At 40.1% G+C, this 17898-nt stretch overlaps 1 protein-coding gene across 1 annotated transcript; it reads left to right on the forward strand.

Moving 5' to 3' along the window:
• The first annotated feature begins 4639 nt into the window (after window positions 1–4639).
• On the forward strand, window positions 4640–13809 carry LOC112568588. The gene is made up of 2 exons (XM_025245963.1): window positions 4640–5152; window positions 13363–13809. Exons 1-2 carry the CDS (start codon window positions 5056–5058, stop codon window positions 13713–13715), a joined length of 450 nt encoding a protein of 149 aa, XP_025101748.1. The 5' UTR covers window positions 4640–5055; the 3' UTR covers window positions 13716–13809.
• Window positions 13810–17898: the final 4089 nt, after the last annotated feature.

A 17898-nucleotide genomic window follows, 5' to 3' on the forward strand; every position in this document is an offset into this window, starting at 1 on the left:
ATTTTAATGTTAATGTGAATGGTACAATAATTCATTACGAATACGCATACGAATGTTAATATCAATGTTGGCTGACTGTTAAAAATATTATTATTATCGTATTTCAAACAAGTCAAGAGTTAAAGATATTTGTTTGCACACACATCATGTTTTAGCCAAAGGTCCTGCAATAAAAACGTCACCACATCTTAACCCCTTCGGTTTTAAACCGTTGGCTGATCGATACGCTTGTCAAAGACCACTACTCCAGCTCTGTCGGCCAAGTGGTCGAATTACTGGAATTTATAGATCTGTTTTGTTAGGCAAATGCTGAAAATCCGTTAAAGAAGGGGGATATCCTTTCGATTCTGACCGTCTTCGCGGAACTGCCTCTGGAGGCTCCAACTTTATCAGCTCCGATCCTGAGCTTGATTCTCTTAGCAGGGGGGAGAAAACCCATACATTTCATCTTTTCACCAATAAAACATTGGGCCACGAAGCGCGAGGAGACATGGGCGGAGTGGAGGTGGAGATGTATGGGAGGGGGAGAGAGAAGGAGGGACAAGAAAGGAGGTCGTTGCATGCCTTGACCTCGCACCGAGTGCCCTGCACTCCGTGAACTCGACTCTTGGCGTCTTGGGTGCCCATTCTGTCGATCTTCCCAGTCTGATGCCAGAAACTCGCTGGAAGGTGGGAAGTGGGGAGGGTTGGGGTGTGGTGGTGAGTGGGGGGATAGACCTATTGCTTGAGCGCCTTTAACTTGTCAGTCGGTCACAAGCTCTTCGTCGATGGGGACTCATGCGCGTCTTGCAGTTTTTTTCATGTGCTTACAATAGGTTGGACAAACACCATAGCGAAAACAACGATGATATCATGATTGTGACAACGACAATAAAGATGTTGATGATTTGGGCACGATAATTTTATGAATTTGAGAACCATTACAACTCACAGCGACATACCTATTTAATGTACAAATACTTAAATGAAATTGTAAGTGACAGAAATAAGGTATATCAAGGGACCAGAAGCTCACTTGACTTGCAATTGTCCAGTCTGCATGTCCAAAAGGAACTGAAGCCACCGACACAGAAGAGACTCAATATTTCACATGCACGATGGCAGGTCTGTCAAAACCACACACAATCAAAACGAAGAAAAGGTCAAATAAGACAAAAATACCACCGACCTCCCATCCAGCCAGTTAGACGAAGGGACATCACTCTACATCCTATATAGCAGCTAGACAACTAAGGGCATTCTTTGATGACAGTTATAATAGTCAGAAGATAAACGTAAAAGACATTTACAACAGTGTTGGAGATTAAGAAAATACCTAAATAACATTCAGAACATTTTCAAGATTGATGTGCACGTGAATCAGAAGGCAGTTGAAAGGACGAGAAAACAAGAGTTACTTGAAAATTAGTTTTAACCTGAAGGAAGGTAATTACATTTTGTGACAGTAAACTGTCAAACATTGTTTGCTCGATGAGATCAAGTGTTTCTACTTCAGTCTCCGCTGAGGAAATCGCTGCCTTCAATTTGTAGCTGATGGCTGAAAATTCTTCCATTTGCCAAATTGCTGTAGAATATATTTTTGTGAGTTACAAGAATGCAGAAACCATAACTTGCTTATCTTTCAACCCATCTCCACCTAAAAAAAGTCGATGCGGTAACCTAACTAATGAACTTTAAAATAATCTCAGCTCAGAAGGGTTTGGAAAAAAGGTTTACTTCCATTCTGGGGCCAAAGAACGCATGCCGTCTGAGATTGGCCATGGACTCGAGGCGATGCAGTTGTGATGAAATAGAAGCAGACCTTGGAGGTTGACTGATAATACAGAGGTACCCTTTGTCGTTACAATCACAGATAGTATTGTTATGGCTATAAGTACTGAACAGAGGTACAAAAACCATTGGGATGCGGGTCTGATAGTGTTTCATGACTATGTCCAATGATGAGATGATTATCTTAAAACATTGATGGGTGATTACTCACTCATCACTCCAGTGTTCTGTTCACATTTTGAGATATGAACGCAGCAGGTCTTGTAAGTTTGAAAGCTGACATGGGAGATTTATGCATAATCCAAACCATGTAATCAAAGAAGCGATTAAGGTGGACACCATGCATAAAGGTCAAATTTGTTTCGTATTTTTCCTTCTCTCCTTTCTTCCTCATTGCTCTTCTGATGAAATGGCTCTCAAACCGTTTGAGCAGAAAGTACATATACAAATGTAATAATGCCAAGTAAATAATAAATGAAAATGATATATACATTAAAATGTATAATAAAAATGTATGCATGTCGGGATTATAAAGTTACTTAAAATTTCTACTACAAATGGTATGACCACGATGAGAAGTCCATGTCTTCATATCTCGAATTCGCTTTTCAATTACCATCTACCGATACGACCACGAAGGTAGACGTAATTAACTTGAAATAAGAACAAATGCTTCTACAAACAAGTTTAGAACGAAATAATGAAATAATTCTCTAATATTAGGGTTTTGTAGATACTTTGTAGTTGTTTGAGAGAGTAACTTGCAGGAAGGGATCCATTGTAAGTGAAACCCACTCAGATCGCTTTCCCGCAGATATTGGCTTCTTTCTTCTCTCCTAAAATTTTTTCTCTACACCAGATCATTTTTGCAGATCCATTTAAAGCGAATAATTTTCTTTCTTTAATGCAACATCCCTCAATCCATCCCTCCATTAAGTTTACAGTCTCATTCAATTGCCCACATCGCTAAAACAAAAAAACAAAACAAAACAAAACAAAACAAAACAAAACAAAACAAAAAACAAAAACCTACAAATTAAATTGCATAAAAAGATCACCAGTGTACAACAAACAACTCCCTTTCTGTTGCTCGGTACTTCATTCTCTCATTCTCTTTGTAATTTGAATGTTCTACCGTTTGTGTTTGTTTACTATCTCTTCTCTGTCTCCCTCCCTCTCTCTTTCTTTTTGTCTCGCAGTGTTTTGTGAGCTTATGTTGGAACGGTGGTTTCGAAGCCAGTTCAAGCGAATGAACAACTCCATTCCTCCTTTTTATAATTGTGAACGGCCAGCGAGAGGCAGAAGTAGGATGTCTGGGTACCACCCAACATGTTGTCTATCTGACAGTCTAAAGACAGATAAACTTATTTTTCAGATTCCTTGTAAAATTCTTCGATGGATTTTTTTCGCAGTCGTTACTCTATGTTCAAAAAGAAGGTGAATGTTTTCTATGGAAAACAATCTTGTGTGAGAAACCAAAAGCAACAACTTAAACAGTTTTTTTTTCTTCTGGTCTACCTGTTCCTACACACACGGTGGATCGCGCATGCGCACACAAGCACGCACACAGCAGCACGAGCCACAGGTCGCATGACGTCACCTGAAGGAAGTCCTATCGGAAAGGCTCGGCGAGGTCAGGCCCCATGCTAAATGTCAAATCAATGATTTGATGTTTTGAAGGGTTCGTCCAGAAATGATCTTCTAATGGACCTTTCCGAACAGATGCCAGCCATCGTCAAGACGTGAGCGCCGTCCACGCAGCGTCTACACGGGGAGGGAGGATGGTGGGGTGCTGCAGTGGGGTGGGGGTGGGGATGCAGGGTGGAAGGAGCTGCAAAGAATAAGGGAGGGAGAGATGAAGGACGTGGCTGACTGCTTCATTACAGCGCCTCTGTCCTTCATCGTCAGCTGCTAATGTGAAGTGTAAGTTGAGGTGACGATTGTTTGCTTGTTCTCAGTAAGTTGAGGTGAAGATTGTCGATGTGTTATCAGTAAATTGAGGTGATGATTGACGGCTTGTTTTCAACAAGTTGAGATGAAAATTGCCGGTTCGCGATACACTTGTTTACCTAATAAGCGTATCGGAAGGCTAGCCACAGGTAAACAAGTAAAATTGAGTCGAGAGTGCCTTGAGTGCATGAAAGTACGAGATACTGATTTTATTTCTAATATATTCCTTACATATCCACTTCAAAAGACACACATACACACAAAATACACTCAACAAAAGACGTGTATACAGTTATAGTCACGTGGTCATCAGCCATTATCGTCTAACTGATAGATATCATGATGTCACAACCTGTTAGTAGCTCGGTACAGTCAGGCGATGACATTATTTAATATACTTTACACAAATATATGCCAGTTCCTGCTTCACGTACGATACATACAAACAGATAGAAAGATGGCTAGATGGACAGATAAATAGAAGTGTATACATACATCTATATAGATACATGGCTAGATGGGTAAATAAACAAATAAAGACAAACATGCATCTTAATACGTCTAGGTAGATAAAAGATGGTTAAATTAAGAAATAAATTGAAACCCACGCATACATAGCAAGGAAGATCAATAAAAAATCGATAGGTAGACAGATCGATACACAGATACCTAAATCAGTAAACTGATTGACAAATAGATAGACGATAGATAAATAGATGACAGATAATGAGAAAACAACTTATTACAGCTAACAGGGACTGGCAGACAAAAGGTAATTGAATACAAAGTTAAGCTTTCCCAGTTGTCACTTTTCTTTTGGTCGTCTTTCTCCCCTCCGACACATCGTTTTACATCGTTAGCCGAGATTCCCCCAGCAGACGACGCCTCCACAAATTCTTTTTAGACGATGAAACGCGATGAAACTCAAACCCGTTTCCATAATCTAATAACAATGTTTGTCGCTGTGTTTTCTCTGGACGAGCCCCACCAGCATCCCCATCCACGCTCCTGTCACCATCTGCAGCAGCAGCAGCAACTGTCGCAGCGGCAGGGAGGGAGCGGCAAGCTGTAGCTGTGTCCGCGAGGATGCGGCGCGCACAATATATTCTGCCCAGTGCTCAGTTTGAAAATTGCTGCGTCCTGAAATCGCGCCACCTACGGTATCAAGGGGAATAAGCACGATTGGGCCTAACGAGTCTCCTGTCGCAAAAGAGCTGGTGAAAGGGGACGTAACTCGCCTCTTCTTCCTCTCCCTTCTGTGCTCCTCTCGGAGTGAGTGCCGCACGTCAGGGGTTCGAGACGCAGCGAAACATGAAGTCGGCCTGAAAATAAACTATGTGCACCGGAGGTACAAGAAGGATGGTTCTGGACCCTCGTGTTACTCTCGTCTGCTTGGTCATCTTTCCTGGTGTTGCCTCGGAAACTGTTAACGGTAAGTTGTAATTTTTTCTTCTTTATTTGAGATAATTGATGTCGTGGTCTTATGCATTTGTTTGTCACTGTTTGTCACATTTTATTTCAGAACTATTCCTCACTCTTCAAAGTCTAAGATTTAGCGGAATTTTGTATAAATAAATTAGTTGAGTTTCGTTGTGCTTCGTTAACTGGTGCCGGGCTGATTAACAGAGGACGTGCGTGTCCTCACCGTAATTAAAAAAAGAGAAAAATTATTGTCTTTGAACATACTCACGGTTTCACAGTCACACCAATGAAGGGTCTAATGAATTATCATGTGAAGAATGGTCTCTCTTGTAAAACACAACTGCAGTTAGTTGTTCAAAAGTTCAGTCTTGAAGATAACCCAACAAATTGTAAGTTCTGGATCATCCATCCATGGATTATTCCGTATTTCCAGCGGTCCAAATGCTATGCTCTATATTTAAAATTTTTTTAATTACTTGATAAAGACAATATTATTTTACAGTCAGGACAGAGCAGTAGAAAGGTGATTACTTTCGCTCATTAAAAAGAATAATCATGAAAACTGTTGTCAGTTGGCCATTAAAACTAATTAATTTAAATAAGATATTTCTAGAGGCTTGATAATTGAAAGAAAAAGAAAACTTAAAAGAGGAGTCGAATTGAAAGAAATAAACGAATAGAGAGAGAGAGAGAGACTGAAGAAGAGAAAGTAAAAAGCAGAAGAAGGTAGACTGTATGGATTAGATAGATAGAAAGGGAGATTTAGACTCAAGAAGGAAGGCAGGCGGACAAACAAAAAAAGAGTAAAAAACAAAGCAGAAAACGAAAGAAAAGACATACGTTGAAAAGAAATTACTTGAGCTAATCTAATTTCCTCGGGGGAAGAACAAAAGTGCAGTGAGTATGCTGACAGTTTCGAAATGAGATTTCTTAAACGAGTACTCATGTCGAACATCACAATTAATCTCAAACTTGCTGACAGGTTAATCGAACTTACCATCGCCATTAACTTGTTGAATAGTGTCATAACATTTTGAAAATATTTTTTTTTACAAAAGTGCGTTTCTGTTGACCGAGATTTCCACTACTTGTATTACTGAAGTCTACAAGTAATTCAAAACCTTCAGGAACTTGATAAGTTTACTAACAGGCTTCTTTGAAGGACCACTCGAAGCAACAATACTCAAATCAAAAATATAAAAAAAAAATTCAAAGTTCAAATTTGTTGACAGGTCTTTCAATATAATTTACCTCCGCCTTGTAACAAGACGCCTTAATATTATAATTTTTTTTTCAAGAACACACATCTCTTGACCTCGATTGTTGTCACTTCAGCTGCAAAATAAAACCTTTGAGCACTGGTTGGTGAAGAGTTTAGTTGGCTAATGTTCATCACCTTGTTCTCCAATGTAACAGGAAGCTGTCAGGGGTCGAGTGTCTGCCTCCAGCAAACAATGAGACTTGTCTCTCAGGATGGAGGCTTTTCTTTGTGTCTAATAATGAATTAAATCCAGTCATTTCAAAAAAAAATTCCGTTTGGAAAGCCCTTAGGCAAAAAATTAAAACTACGAGAGTGAAAATAAAACAATTTAATTTAACAAAGAAGTTTCACAAGATGAGGACCAAATTGCTATGGTTAAGGGGAGAGAGAGAGAGAGAGAATTATTTTGTATATACGTGTGAGTTCTTTATATTAATAATGTTGTTTTGTATTGTATGTTATTTGATAAGTTTTTGCCATCCGTTCAGCAAAATGATAGACAAACAGTACAAAACAGGTTTCCACACAAAAAGCGATTGAATTCCAGACTGGTTGAAATACTGTCAAACAACATTATTTTCGGATTGTATTTATTACACAAACCTTTACACCTTTGTTTTTAAAAATACAGTGTTTAGAATGAAGGTCTTCTTGGTGGCATGTCTGGCATCTCAAGCTGCTTAGGTTAGCTTAGTCCTCAGCTTTTAGATGAGTTTTTGTAGTAGACAGTGATTGGCGTAAAATTCAATTTTTAAATAGTTTTTCATCCTTAAGACATACCCGATTTTTTAACCCGCCGCTTCCTTTCCTGTATTAGTTTCAATACAAATATTAAGAGTCTTGATTAAATTATATTTTTGTAAATATATTTATTCCTCACAAAGTGGAATTGTTAAAAAATTAAATAAAGTACAAACATTTACCATTCTCGATGAAAACCTCTAAAAGAAGCAGAAGACAATTAAAACGAAATTGAAAAAAAGAACGAAAAAAGAAAAGAAAAGAAATAAAAAGCAAAGAAAGAAATGGAAATAAAGAAAAAAATAAAGCGATCTGATGTACGCGAAAGAACACAAGGGACAAAAACACATTACAAGCCCCTGGTGTTTGTGAGGGAGGAGAGGTGTTCACCGGGCAATGAGTTTCCTGAGGTCTCGGGTGGCTTGAGTCATTAACTCATCGTGTGTCTACAAGGCTACAGGAGCGCTTCTGACGATGAGAAAAAATAATTTCCTTGGTGGCAAAGGCATATAAGGGTTCCTATACTAAAACTATATTGGCTGAGATGGAGAGGGGGACCATGGACGTGTGTAGGTGGACTGCTGTTTGTCTGCCGAGACCAAGGCTTAGCCTCTTGCGAAATTCTCCGCTGTTAGTCTCGGCGAGCCTATACGAAGAATGTGGCTTAACCGGAAGCTTTGTAGCCTAATGCCTCGTTTTAGTAGTTAACTGGAAAAAATCGTCTGCCAGCAGTCCAGTAATACAAGTTCGTGAGGGGACTCTTTTTCGCGGGTGGGCCATAGAAGTGATCTGTCCTAGCCGGCAAAGAACGAAGCTTGTATCCCGTTGCGGAAAATAGTCTCGTTCTGTGTTGGCTCGTTTTGCTTTGTGTCGTGTCTAATTCCAGGTGAGTAAAGAAAAATAATAATGATGAACTGCTAGAATATCTATTATTCTAGGTGGTTATTTGCACGCGTTGAAGTTTTCCATGTCAATGAGTTAAAGCTACACTGACCTCTAAACCAGAGTTAGTTAAACGTTCATCCAAACAAGTCTTAAAGGCCAACCCGGGTACAAAATAATTTGGAGAAAAGTTGGTTTAATGAACTGTAGGATACAAACTATGTTTCAAACTATGAACGAGAAACAGAGGTACAAGGCTTTAACCGTCGCCATTTTCACAAGGTTTTTAATTAAAGCTCTCCCTTGCCCTGATGGGATAAAGGACGGTCTATGATTAGGCAGCGATTCATTAACACGTGCTCAATGTTCAAGCACTGCTCTGCGACATTTAGTGACGTCAGAAGTTAAAATTTAGGTCAGTCTATATATGAACAGAAAGTAAAAGTGTTTGATAACTGTTGATAAGAAATTATGAGAACACTATCATTCTATTACTTCTACGCAGCAATTTTGAGCTGAATATTGTGTTCTACTCATGTTATTGTTCAGAAAAATTACAAAACGTCAATGGTACCAAAGATGGAAAAAGAAATTAGAAAAAATACAAATTTAAACCTACACGAGTCTCAGTAAAGCGAAAGCCCACCTTACTTTAAAATTCCAACTGACTAACGAAGTTATAGACGGACTGGAAGATAAATAAGTAACTAATAATAAATAAACAGATAAATGTTCAAGATGTGAATCTCCGTAGGTGCACTTCAGTTTAGCTAAGGGCATTAAATCTGTTCCAGAAGATGCTGTAGTGCCAGACGAAGAGAGGGGCACCCTAATATAAATCAAATAAAGAAATAAAGAAACAGAGAAATAAATCTTGTGGTGACAGAGTAAATTGAAGTTGTCTCTCTTGACAAGCCAGGATTCTAAGCTAGGTGCCGCCCCTGAAGCTAGCCTGTCCCTCTCGTTCCCAAGGAAACAAAATGGCCGCCAGAAGTGGCAAGCGTGTGTAATTTGGGGTTAACCCGACGAGAAAGGTGCGAGCTGGAGTAGTAATCAATTCTGCAAAACACGAGATTCCTTTCAGCAAATAGAAGCTTCTACCAAGACAAGATCCTTCGTTCGATCAAAATCTGTAGGGTAAGTTGGAAGGGGTGGGTGAGGGGTTGACGGGGAGTGGGAAATAGGGAGGTAACTCCGCGCCCCTGGCTGGTCTGTTGGTAGCCTCCCTTTGGCGACAGGGGATGCGTGTGGTTGAGAGTGTGTGTGTGTGGGGGTGGGTGGGTAGTGGAGTAAGAGGAGGGGTCGTGCTAAAGTTGGAGACATCTCATAGGTCGCTAGTACAGAGGAAAAGCAATTAGACGGAGGCTACCAAAGTATTCTGGGAGGAAACTGCGGAAGGAACCGCTGTCCGTTGCTGGCTTAAGAATCTTAGTCACTAGGACTGGAGACAATGGCCTCACAGACGCCGTGTTTAGAATGATTAAAAAAGACCTCGTTTGACAGGTTAATTCACTAATAATCTTTATTTTTATATCTTTACATCGCCCGACGTGCCATTTTCTGATATTGTCCTTGACTGTTTAACATCTTGTAAAAGTAAATCGCAAGACCTACTGAAGTTTTTATATTTTTTTTTATTTCGCCTGAACAGAAGGCTGCACATTTCAAAGCTCTCCTTTAATTAACTTCAATGAAGTACTCTCTGAACACAAATAGAAATGTTCACTACGCGAAACCTAGAAGCTGGAGTCTCGCAAAATTCATCTATGGATGCTTCCATAAACCTTCAAGAGATATATTTTACTGTAACTTTTGGCTCAAAACTATTTTATTCGAATAGACGGATCAGTGGTTTCCAGTACATAAATACCCCCAATCAAGGGCCATTAGTGGTTTTATACAACAACACAGAATACAAGACGGGAGAAGAAAAAGAAAACACTTCAAGATTTCCCGATTCAGCATGTCCCCTACATACTGCTCAGTGGATTTTTTTTTAAAGTTCAGCCCTGGAAAGTGCTGGTGAAAAGAAATCTGATTAAAACGACATCTGCAGCCTTCTGTTGAAGAATTGATCAATGTCTGGAAAACACAAAATGGCCGATGGCCGCAGAGGAGGACCACCTGCAGATGGCCGAGCTCTTCATCGATCCCAGAAGCCCTCGCCTTTACGCTGAGCTCGGCGTCTTCAGTATTACCTGAAAAATCGAGCATTTTTTCCTCCTTTAGCCGGGTTCCGCCGTCTAATGACATCTCTTAGGATGACATCTTGTGGGGTTAAAATGAAAACCTAGCACTAGACACTAGAGGTTGAGCCTACACCAGTTCTACATGCCGATGTCACAGAGACAAAAGTAGACATTCTTTGATGTAGTTATTCCCCCAAGATAAAAGTATCTTGCTTGCAAAATTCACCTTAAAAAATAGTTATGATGTACAAAAGCTAGCTAGCCATGCAACCAACCCAAACTGTCTGATTGACTTCTGTTGTCACAAGGAGAGGTGGGATGTACTTTTGTATCGCTAAAGTTCGTCTGTATAGAACAACTGAGTATGGTATTCTGCACCAAAGTCTGGTGTAGAATCACACTAACGGGAAGTCAAAACAATTGTAAGAAAATATGTTGAGTAATACAATACAATACAATACAATACAATACAATACAATACAATACAATACAATACAATAGCGATGAATTATTGTTTATTTGTTTAAAGATATATAGAAAAGGAAAGAAATGTACAAGAAGAAGTAAAATTTGTACATGCCATAGATGTGGTGTTAAAGGGTTAGATGTAGGCAGAAATTTATAGAATACCGCATATATATGCCCACACACACACACATGGAATCTACCCACACACCCTCATACACGAAAATACATACAAACACCTCTCTAGCTATGCCCTTCGCCCACACAAACATCATCACACACAAACGCACCTCACTTATTTCACACACAAACATCCTCACACACAATAACACACACATATGCTCTCACACACACAGACCATACACACACCAAACACTTACACATAATAAAACAACCCAATAATATATATGTACACACCTCCTCACCTATAAAGACATCCCACACACAAAGTCAGACACACCTGGGCATTCAGACACACTATACAACATAGCACGCACAATGTTCTCCTTCACACACACACACTCTGTCACACACTCTCTGTCACACACACACACACACAAACAGATTGACAGACTGATAAGTGCATACAGACAGTAATAATAGTACTTACTATACTTCAATGACCTTCTTAGAGGAAAATCAACGAGAGACTTAACCCTGAGGTTATGACCATCATATGCTTAATCCAGGAAAGTGTAAAGGGAGGAAGGAAGGAGTCCAAACCCTTTCGTGACGAAAGAAGCTCACCAAGAGGAATAAAGACTAAAAATACGTTAAAATGGCGCTGAGAGGCGCACAGGCCGTCAAGGGTGGTAATATCGGAAACCTTGCAGACAGGCTGGCAAAGAAAGCAATATTTCCCTCCCTTTTTTGTCTGTCGTCTCCTCAGAACCCCCTGCCCCTCCTCACAAGAAAAGAGTTGAAAATTGAGACACGCACTTGAAGAGTGAGGACAAGGACATGAGAAGTTGTATTCTTCTCCCGCTCACGTGACCACTGCACACAGTCAGCAAAGGATATCTGTGTGTGTGTGTGTGTTTTGTACACCAGCAAATAAATGAATAAGCGACTGAATTAGTGAAGGAGTAAATACATAATTTGTCATTTTGAAAATTCTCCAAATTATGTTTCTTCACATATATCTATATATATTTTGTAATATATCTTTTGCTTTCTGACAACAGATTTCTCACATTTGGTCTGATTAGCTCATTGGAAGATAGATTGCTCTGCAAAGATAAGACAATCGAGTTTTAAGACTTTAGGCAGTAAAGTTAGAAATGTCTGAATTCTTGTCAATTTTCTCGCCATCTTTACCAAGAGTTTTATCTCATCACCCCGTCACCAAGAAAAACAAATGAGCACGAATACCACCCCGATATTTTAACCTTCTTAGAAAATATCGAGAACAATTCCTAACCTCTTGGGTAGTTTCGCACATGAAGAGTAGGTCCTGATGACAGTCCTTGTTGCTTACATAGTGGTATTAATCACAAGTTCATTGATGAAAAATAGAATCATCAAGATATCAAACACAGAGAGAGCAGCAAAACCTCAAACACCCTCATATACCTCAGCTCGGTAGCCATAACAATATTGACATATACCCATAACTGACCGCATCCTCCTCACCCGGTCACTCGTTTTTCTACTTTCTCTCACTCTTTCTATTTCTCTCAAACTCTCTGTCCGTCTTGCCAGCTCCTCCCACTGTCACTGCAGGCGACCCGCCGGTCTTTGAGATTGCTGCCCCTGAGGTCCATTACTTTCAGAGTAGTCTCCCCTTGTTATCTTTACTTTGCATCTCGTCTTCCTATTGGACGCGATCGATTTCATATGCCTTTTTGAAAAGACCAGTGATGTGATGTTCTGATGTCCCTCCGTCAGCAGCCGTGCGGACTCCGCCATCGAGCGATAGAGAGTTCCTGTCTCTTGCTGTCCACTGATAGCAAGATTCAATAAGGGTTCGGAAGTAAAGTGGAAGCATCTCCCTACATCTCCCTGCACCCCTGAGTGTCCTGGTTTCAAGTCTTTTGTTCCCGTTGTCTGTGATAGCCTTTGTCTATTTTGGTAGTTCAAGCTCTTTCATAAGAAATATATATGTGTGTGTGCGCGCGCGGGTGCACGTGCCGGAGAGAGGCAAAAAGACATGAAGGTAGTAATTTATGATTATAAACATCCTTCTAGTTGTCCTCAAATACATTTATTAGTTTCCTCTAAATCATAAAAAACTAGAGAAAAATCAAGAAATTATAAACAAATGCACTAAATAAATTCAATAAAAACAAAACCTTAAAGACAGAAACAGATCAAAACCCAAAGAAAGCAACCCTCCCACACACAATAAAGCAAAACCAAATTAAAACACAATCAAAAGGAAAGTCAAAAGAAAACATAAGCAAAAATAAATAAGTACTAAAATAAAAACAAATTAAACCAAAAAAAAAAAACAACAACAACAACAAAAAAACAACGCCCTCCTCACAAACATTAAAAATAAAAACAAAACAAAAAAATCACGTTTATCCGTCTCTATCAAATGTATTATTTAAAATGATAAAACAGCATTTAAAAAAAATCACAAAAGTGATATGTTTTCCGCCAACAAAATGGAAGAAAAGGAAATCATTACTGACTTCAGTAGTCCTCACAAAGCCATTACCCACGCTGCCTCTGTCTCAGGGTTAAGGGTGAAGGCGTTCAAGGGCCTGCACCACGTGCAAGAGCTGGAGTGCTCTGGCGAGGACCTCGACTCCGACACCAACGTGTTGCTGATGACACTCTTCAGCTTCCCCAGCGACAAGACCATCGCCTCGGCCAACCTGGGCGGCGACCAGTGCTCCACCTCCGCCATGTTCTCGTCCTGTGTGCTGGACAGGGCCAACTCTCGTCGCACGAGAATCAGGACTCTTCTCCTCGACTTCCGGGATGGTGACGTGCTAAAGTTCGGCTGTAACGTCACCACCGCCAGGTCAGGGGGCAGGGCTTATTTCATCTCCTGGTCGTTGACTGTGAAAATTACAAGTAAGTTATGACTAGGCGGCCTTTGTAAATATATTAAGAAAAACATTTTGACATTGTTATTTGTTGTGTGTATGTGAGCATGCACGTGTCATTTTTTAAAGCTTGAAATTTTGTTTGGCTTTGATTTATTAAATTATGAAATATGCCACGATTGATATGGGGCATCCGTATTGCGTGGACAATAACTTATGAATTATTTAATAAGTTTACCATAATTTATGAATCTAGCGGCTAACTATGATTTATCGCGTACGTCGTTGTATGTAGATGTACTTTGATGTTTATTTATTCATCATCTAGTTTTCGTTTCCATTTAACGTTTGATACTAACTTTTGTTTGTTCATCCCCACATCACCATTTTCCTGTCATCGTGGATAAACGTTTATTTGATCTTGTTGAAATCGAAATCTCGGAAGTGAGTATCTGTCCTTTGCCCTCACGCCGGCAGTTAATTATGTGAATATGATTAACGGGTACTACTAGTTCACATGCGCGCGCGTATTTATGCATGTGTTTGTGAAAGAAAGAGAGAAAAAAAACTTTATATGTATTTATTTATGTTTGTTTGGATGCATGCAAGTGAGTGAGCGTCGTTTAAGAAAAATGATAGAGGATTTAGTACATTATCTTTTAAGCGAAACTGTAAAGTCAAGATTTGCTGATGACAGTAACATGTAAGTGGCTCAGCGTACCCAGTCCACGGGATGTACAAGGCAAAGTTAAATCTTTCCTTCCGCCTATAAAGTAATCCTTGGCCGTTGCAAAATTTTGATAGAAATATTTAACATGCTTGTTTGATGTCTTGAGGCATGTGCGCGTGAAGTAAGCTATATGAACAAAATCAACACAAGTTATCGTATATCAACCTAATCAACACTCTTCAACAATATTATCAACACATCAACAAGAACAACCTACTCCACACGATCACTTGCAATAACAATTAAATTTCATGAGATGCAATCCATGACAATCTAATCAACTACATACTTCATCAGTGAAAAAAAATAGACCTCTTCAGCACCAATAGGTTTCATCATTAATAACACGTTTCATTAATAACAAATATTTAATAGAATGCGGTGGACATAAGGACAGAAATGGAGAGTAATAATAAAGAGGACAGAGAGAGAGAATGAAGAACGAGAAAGCGAGAGAGCAAAATGATGGACAACAACAAAAACAGGTTGTAAATTAGACGGTGATGGTGTCACCTGTTGCCTCGTGAATTCCCTTCTACGTCTTTTGCCCGCCACAGCTCCCCCTGTCCACTGATGCTCAGGGAAACTGCATTTCACATCACGTAGCGAAACGTTATCTCCCCTGAAGCGTTCGCTTGGCGTGCTGCAGCAGGGTTTTGCCCTAAACGCGAACAATGCGCTGTTTATCTGCCCATCCGTCTGTCAACCGACGTTGCAAGGGAGGTGACTCCCTGCTAATTGTGTCTGTCGCCTGCAAATGTCAAGGGAAGTAACCCTCTCTTGTATGAGTGCGCTCCCTTGGCCGACTGGCATCGCGCTAACAGCCAGAGGAAAGTTTTGACGAGAGAAGTGGATCTTGCATGACGGCCGCACGGAACTCTCCCAGCTGTGACTCGGAATCATGGCTGCCAGACCTTCACTGGGTGGTGCAAGACTGGTGCTCATGGCCGCCATCTCCACTCTCTTCCTTTCTCTCATCACAGCTTCCGACAAGGGAGGTGAGCAATTGAACTATTCTTCAGTATTTTGCTCGTCTGCGTGCAGACAGTTCTGTCATTTGTAGGACGACTTGTACACGTGACTAGGATACACGTGAAGAAACCGTATTGAAAACTACTGTAGATGCAGATGAATGACATGTTTTGGTCTTGACTGCTGTGTGGTCAGCAGAAGAATTGTTGGTAAATACTGCATAGTCAGGAGTATGAGTTTCAGTATGGACTCCACCCTGTAGTTGGCACCAAGAGTTGTTTTGGGGTCTCTGCTTCTCATACATTGCCATAGATGCTAATATTTGTGGTCAGCAACATCTAAAATATTATCAACATGTTTTTTAAATACTCTGCACAGAGGATGAATTTAAAATTTAAACTGATCTTCCAAATTAAATTTAAATTTAAACTGATCCACCAAATAAACAAGAAAAATAACTGTTTTGCTGGGGTTAAGAGTGCATATTGTATTTATTTATTCATAGTATCGTCATAGCGAGTGACTTTCAGCTCTGACATTCAGCATCCTCCATTCTAATCTTATACTTGAGTGGTTAGAATTTTTTAAAATGAGGATGTGAAGTTGAGACAATCTATAAATAGCCTGCACATACTCGAGCCACCTTTACACATACATAACAAATATTAAAAAAATTGTAAAATTGGAAAAATTGAAAAGTGAATCTTAAGCATCTAGTAAACAAATTTTAAGTGCTTGAATGTCTGAATGAAACCGTTCAACAACATAAAAACAAGTCCTGCGTATAAATTTTAATAAATTAATTATTTATAAATCATCGACATTAGGTCACTTTTGTAGATGTGCGATTTTCTCGTTGACACGTATTCTACTTATTTACCTGTTGTTGTTTTTTTTTTAAAAGTGAGATCGATCAGAATGCTCTTCTATCAAAGCCTCCAGTATCCCTGTTATTCATTTTGCCATTCTATTATTTTATGTCTGGGATTTGGAGCTGGATCTGTGTTACCCTCCTTAACATTCAGTAGCTGAGTACACCACCTATTTAAAAAAGACTTTCCCTACTTTATCGGCAAAGAGTTATTTTCCCGACAAAGACACATCCAAATATCCAGAAGAAAAGTAAGAGGCTGGAAGAAAAGCATCATCTGGAGTATGGTAGCTTACAATGAAACTGGTGATGCGCACGTCTTCAGTCTGTCATCATCCGCCGGAAAAGCAAGTCCAGGGGAGGAACCTCATTTGCCTAAACGTAGCGGAGCTGCTGGACGTGAGGAGCAGGATGCTTAATGGGCGGCCGGCTGGTCGGTGATCGATTCTGCCGTCTTCACACCGGTTGTTGCCGCTGATCGATTAAGTTGTCTTCTCACCTGCTGATCAATGTTGGCTTGTGTCCCTTGCTGACCGCACGTAGCAGCGATCACGTGCTGCTTGGTGCCGGAATCCTGATGTTATAAAACTGGTCAACAAATCCCCAAGTAAATAAATTAATGAATAAATAATTAAATAGGAGTAAACCACGTTCTAAAAGTAAATAAATAATTTTAAAATAAACGAAATAAATGAAAGAAAGATTGTAAACATAATAAAAAACTTTATCTAAGCTACGTTTCAAAAAAAATCTAGACTTTTTCAAAAAATAATACCTAAAAAGTCAATAAATAAATGTATATACAAAGAAAAATGAACATTCTCATCTTACTAAAACCTACTCATCCTCGAGATGAAGAAGGAAAGCTGAAGGTGGATAAGTTATCAGAAGACAGGATAAAATAAAAAGGTTATGCGTTCTTCGTACCTACCAGGTGTAAAGTTCCTGTTCATTACATTTTCAAGGTATGACCCTTCACCAGTTCCACGACTCGCCGTTCGTACAAGAAGTTCACTGTTCAGGGCGAGGCATTGACCCCAGCGTTGACCTCCTGTCATTGGCCATGTTTGTTGCCGGCGAGGACGCAGTGGTCGCCTTCGTCAACTTGGCCAAAGACGAGTGCTCCATTTTTCGTGGCTTCGCCGCCTGCCTCGTGGACCCCTCGGACTCCCGCAACACTCTCCTGAAGACTCTGGTCCTGGACCTGGCGTCTGGAGCTTCCAGAAAATTCGGCTGCAACGTCACAGTGTTGACCTCCGCTGGGATAACCCGTATCCTGTCTTGGTCCATCGTAGTGACGAGCAGACGTGAGTCCGTGGAAGCTTCCAGTCTTTTATTTGGAGAGTGGAAGGAAGAGAAAGAGGGAGAGAAAGAGTGGGGGGGGGGAAGAAAGGGGACTTAAGCAAGTCAAAGTCTGCAATGAAGCCTGCAAATTCAGGGGCCGAAACTCCCACACGTGAAAACAAGCATCTTATTTTTACTCGTAATCTGATTTCCTGCAAATTGAGAGTTCTGCTTTGCGTCCCAAAGTTTCTGTCCGTCGTCAAGCAACAGGTGCCCCCATCGCCTCCACTCTTGACATGTCATTATCCTGTTGTCTTTGACTCCTCCCTGCAAGGATAAGGGAGGAGGTTTCTTTTTTTCTGGCC

Source organism: Pomacea canaliculata, linkage group LG7 (genome assembly GCF_003073045.1).
Source record: "Pomacea canaliculata isolate SZHN2017 linkage group LG7, ASM307304v1, whole genome shotgun sequence".
NCBI lineage: Eukaryota > Metazoa > Mollusca > Gastropoda > Architaenioglossa > Ampullariidae > Pomacea > Pomacea canaliculata.

Bases quoted from the DNA above. Each gene is read 5' to 3' on its own strand.
- LOC112568588 (XM_025245963.1), top strand. From the start codon at position 5,056: ATGTGCACCGGAGGTACAAGAAGGATGGTTCTGGACCCTCGTGTTACT. The intron at 5,153-13,362 runs GTAAGTTGTAAT...CCTCTGTCTCAG, and splicing joins TGCCTCGGAAACTGTTAACG to GGTTAAGGGTGAAGGCGTTC.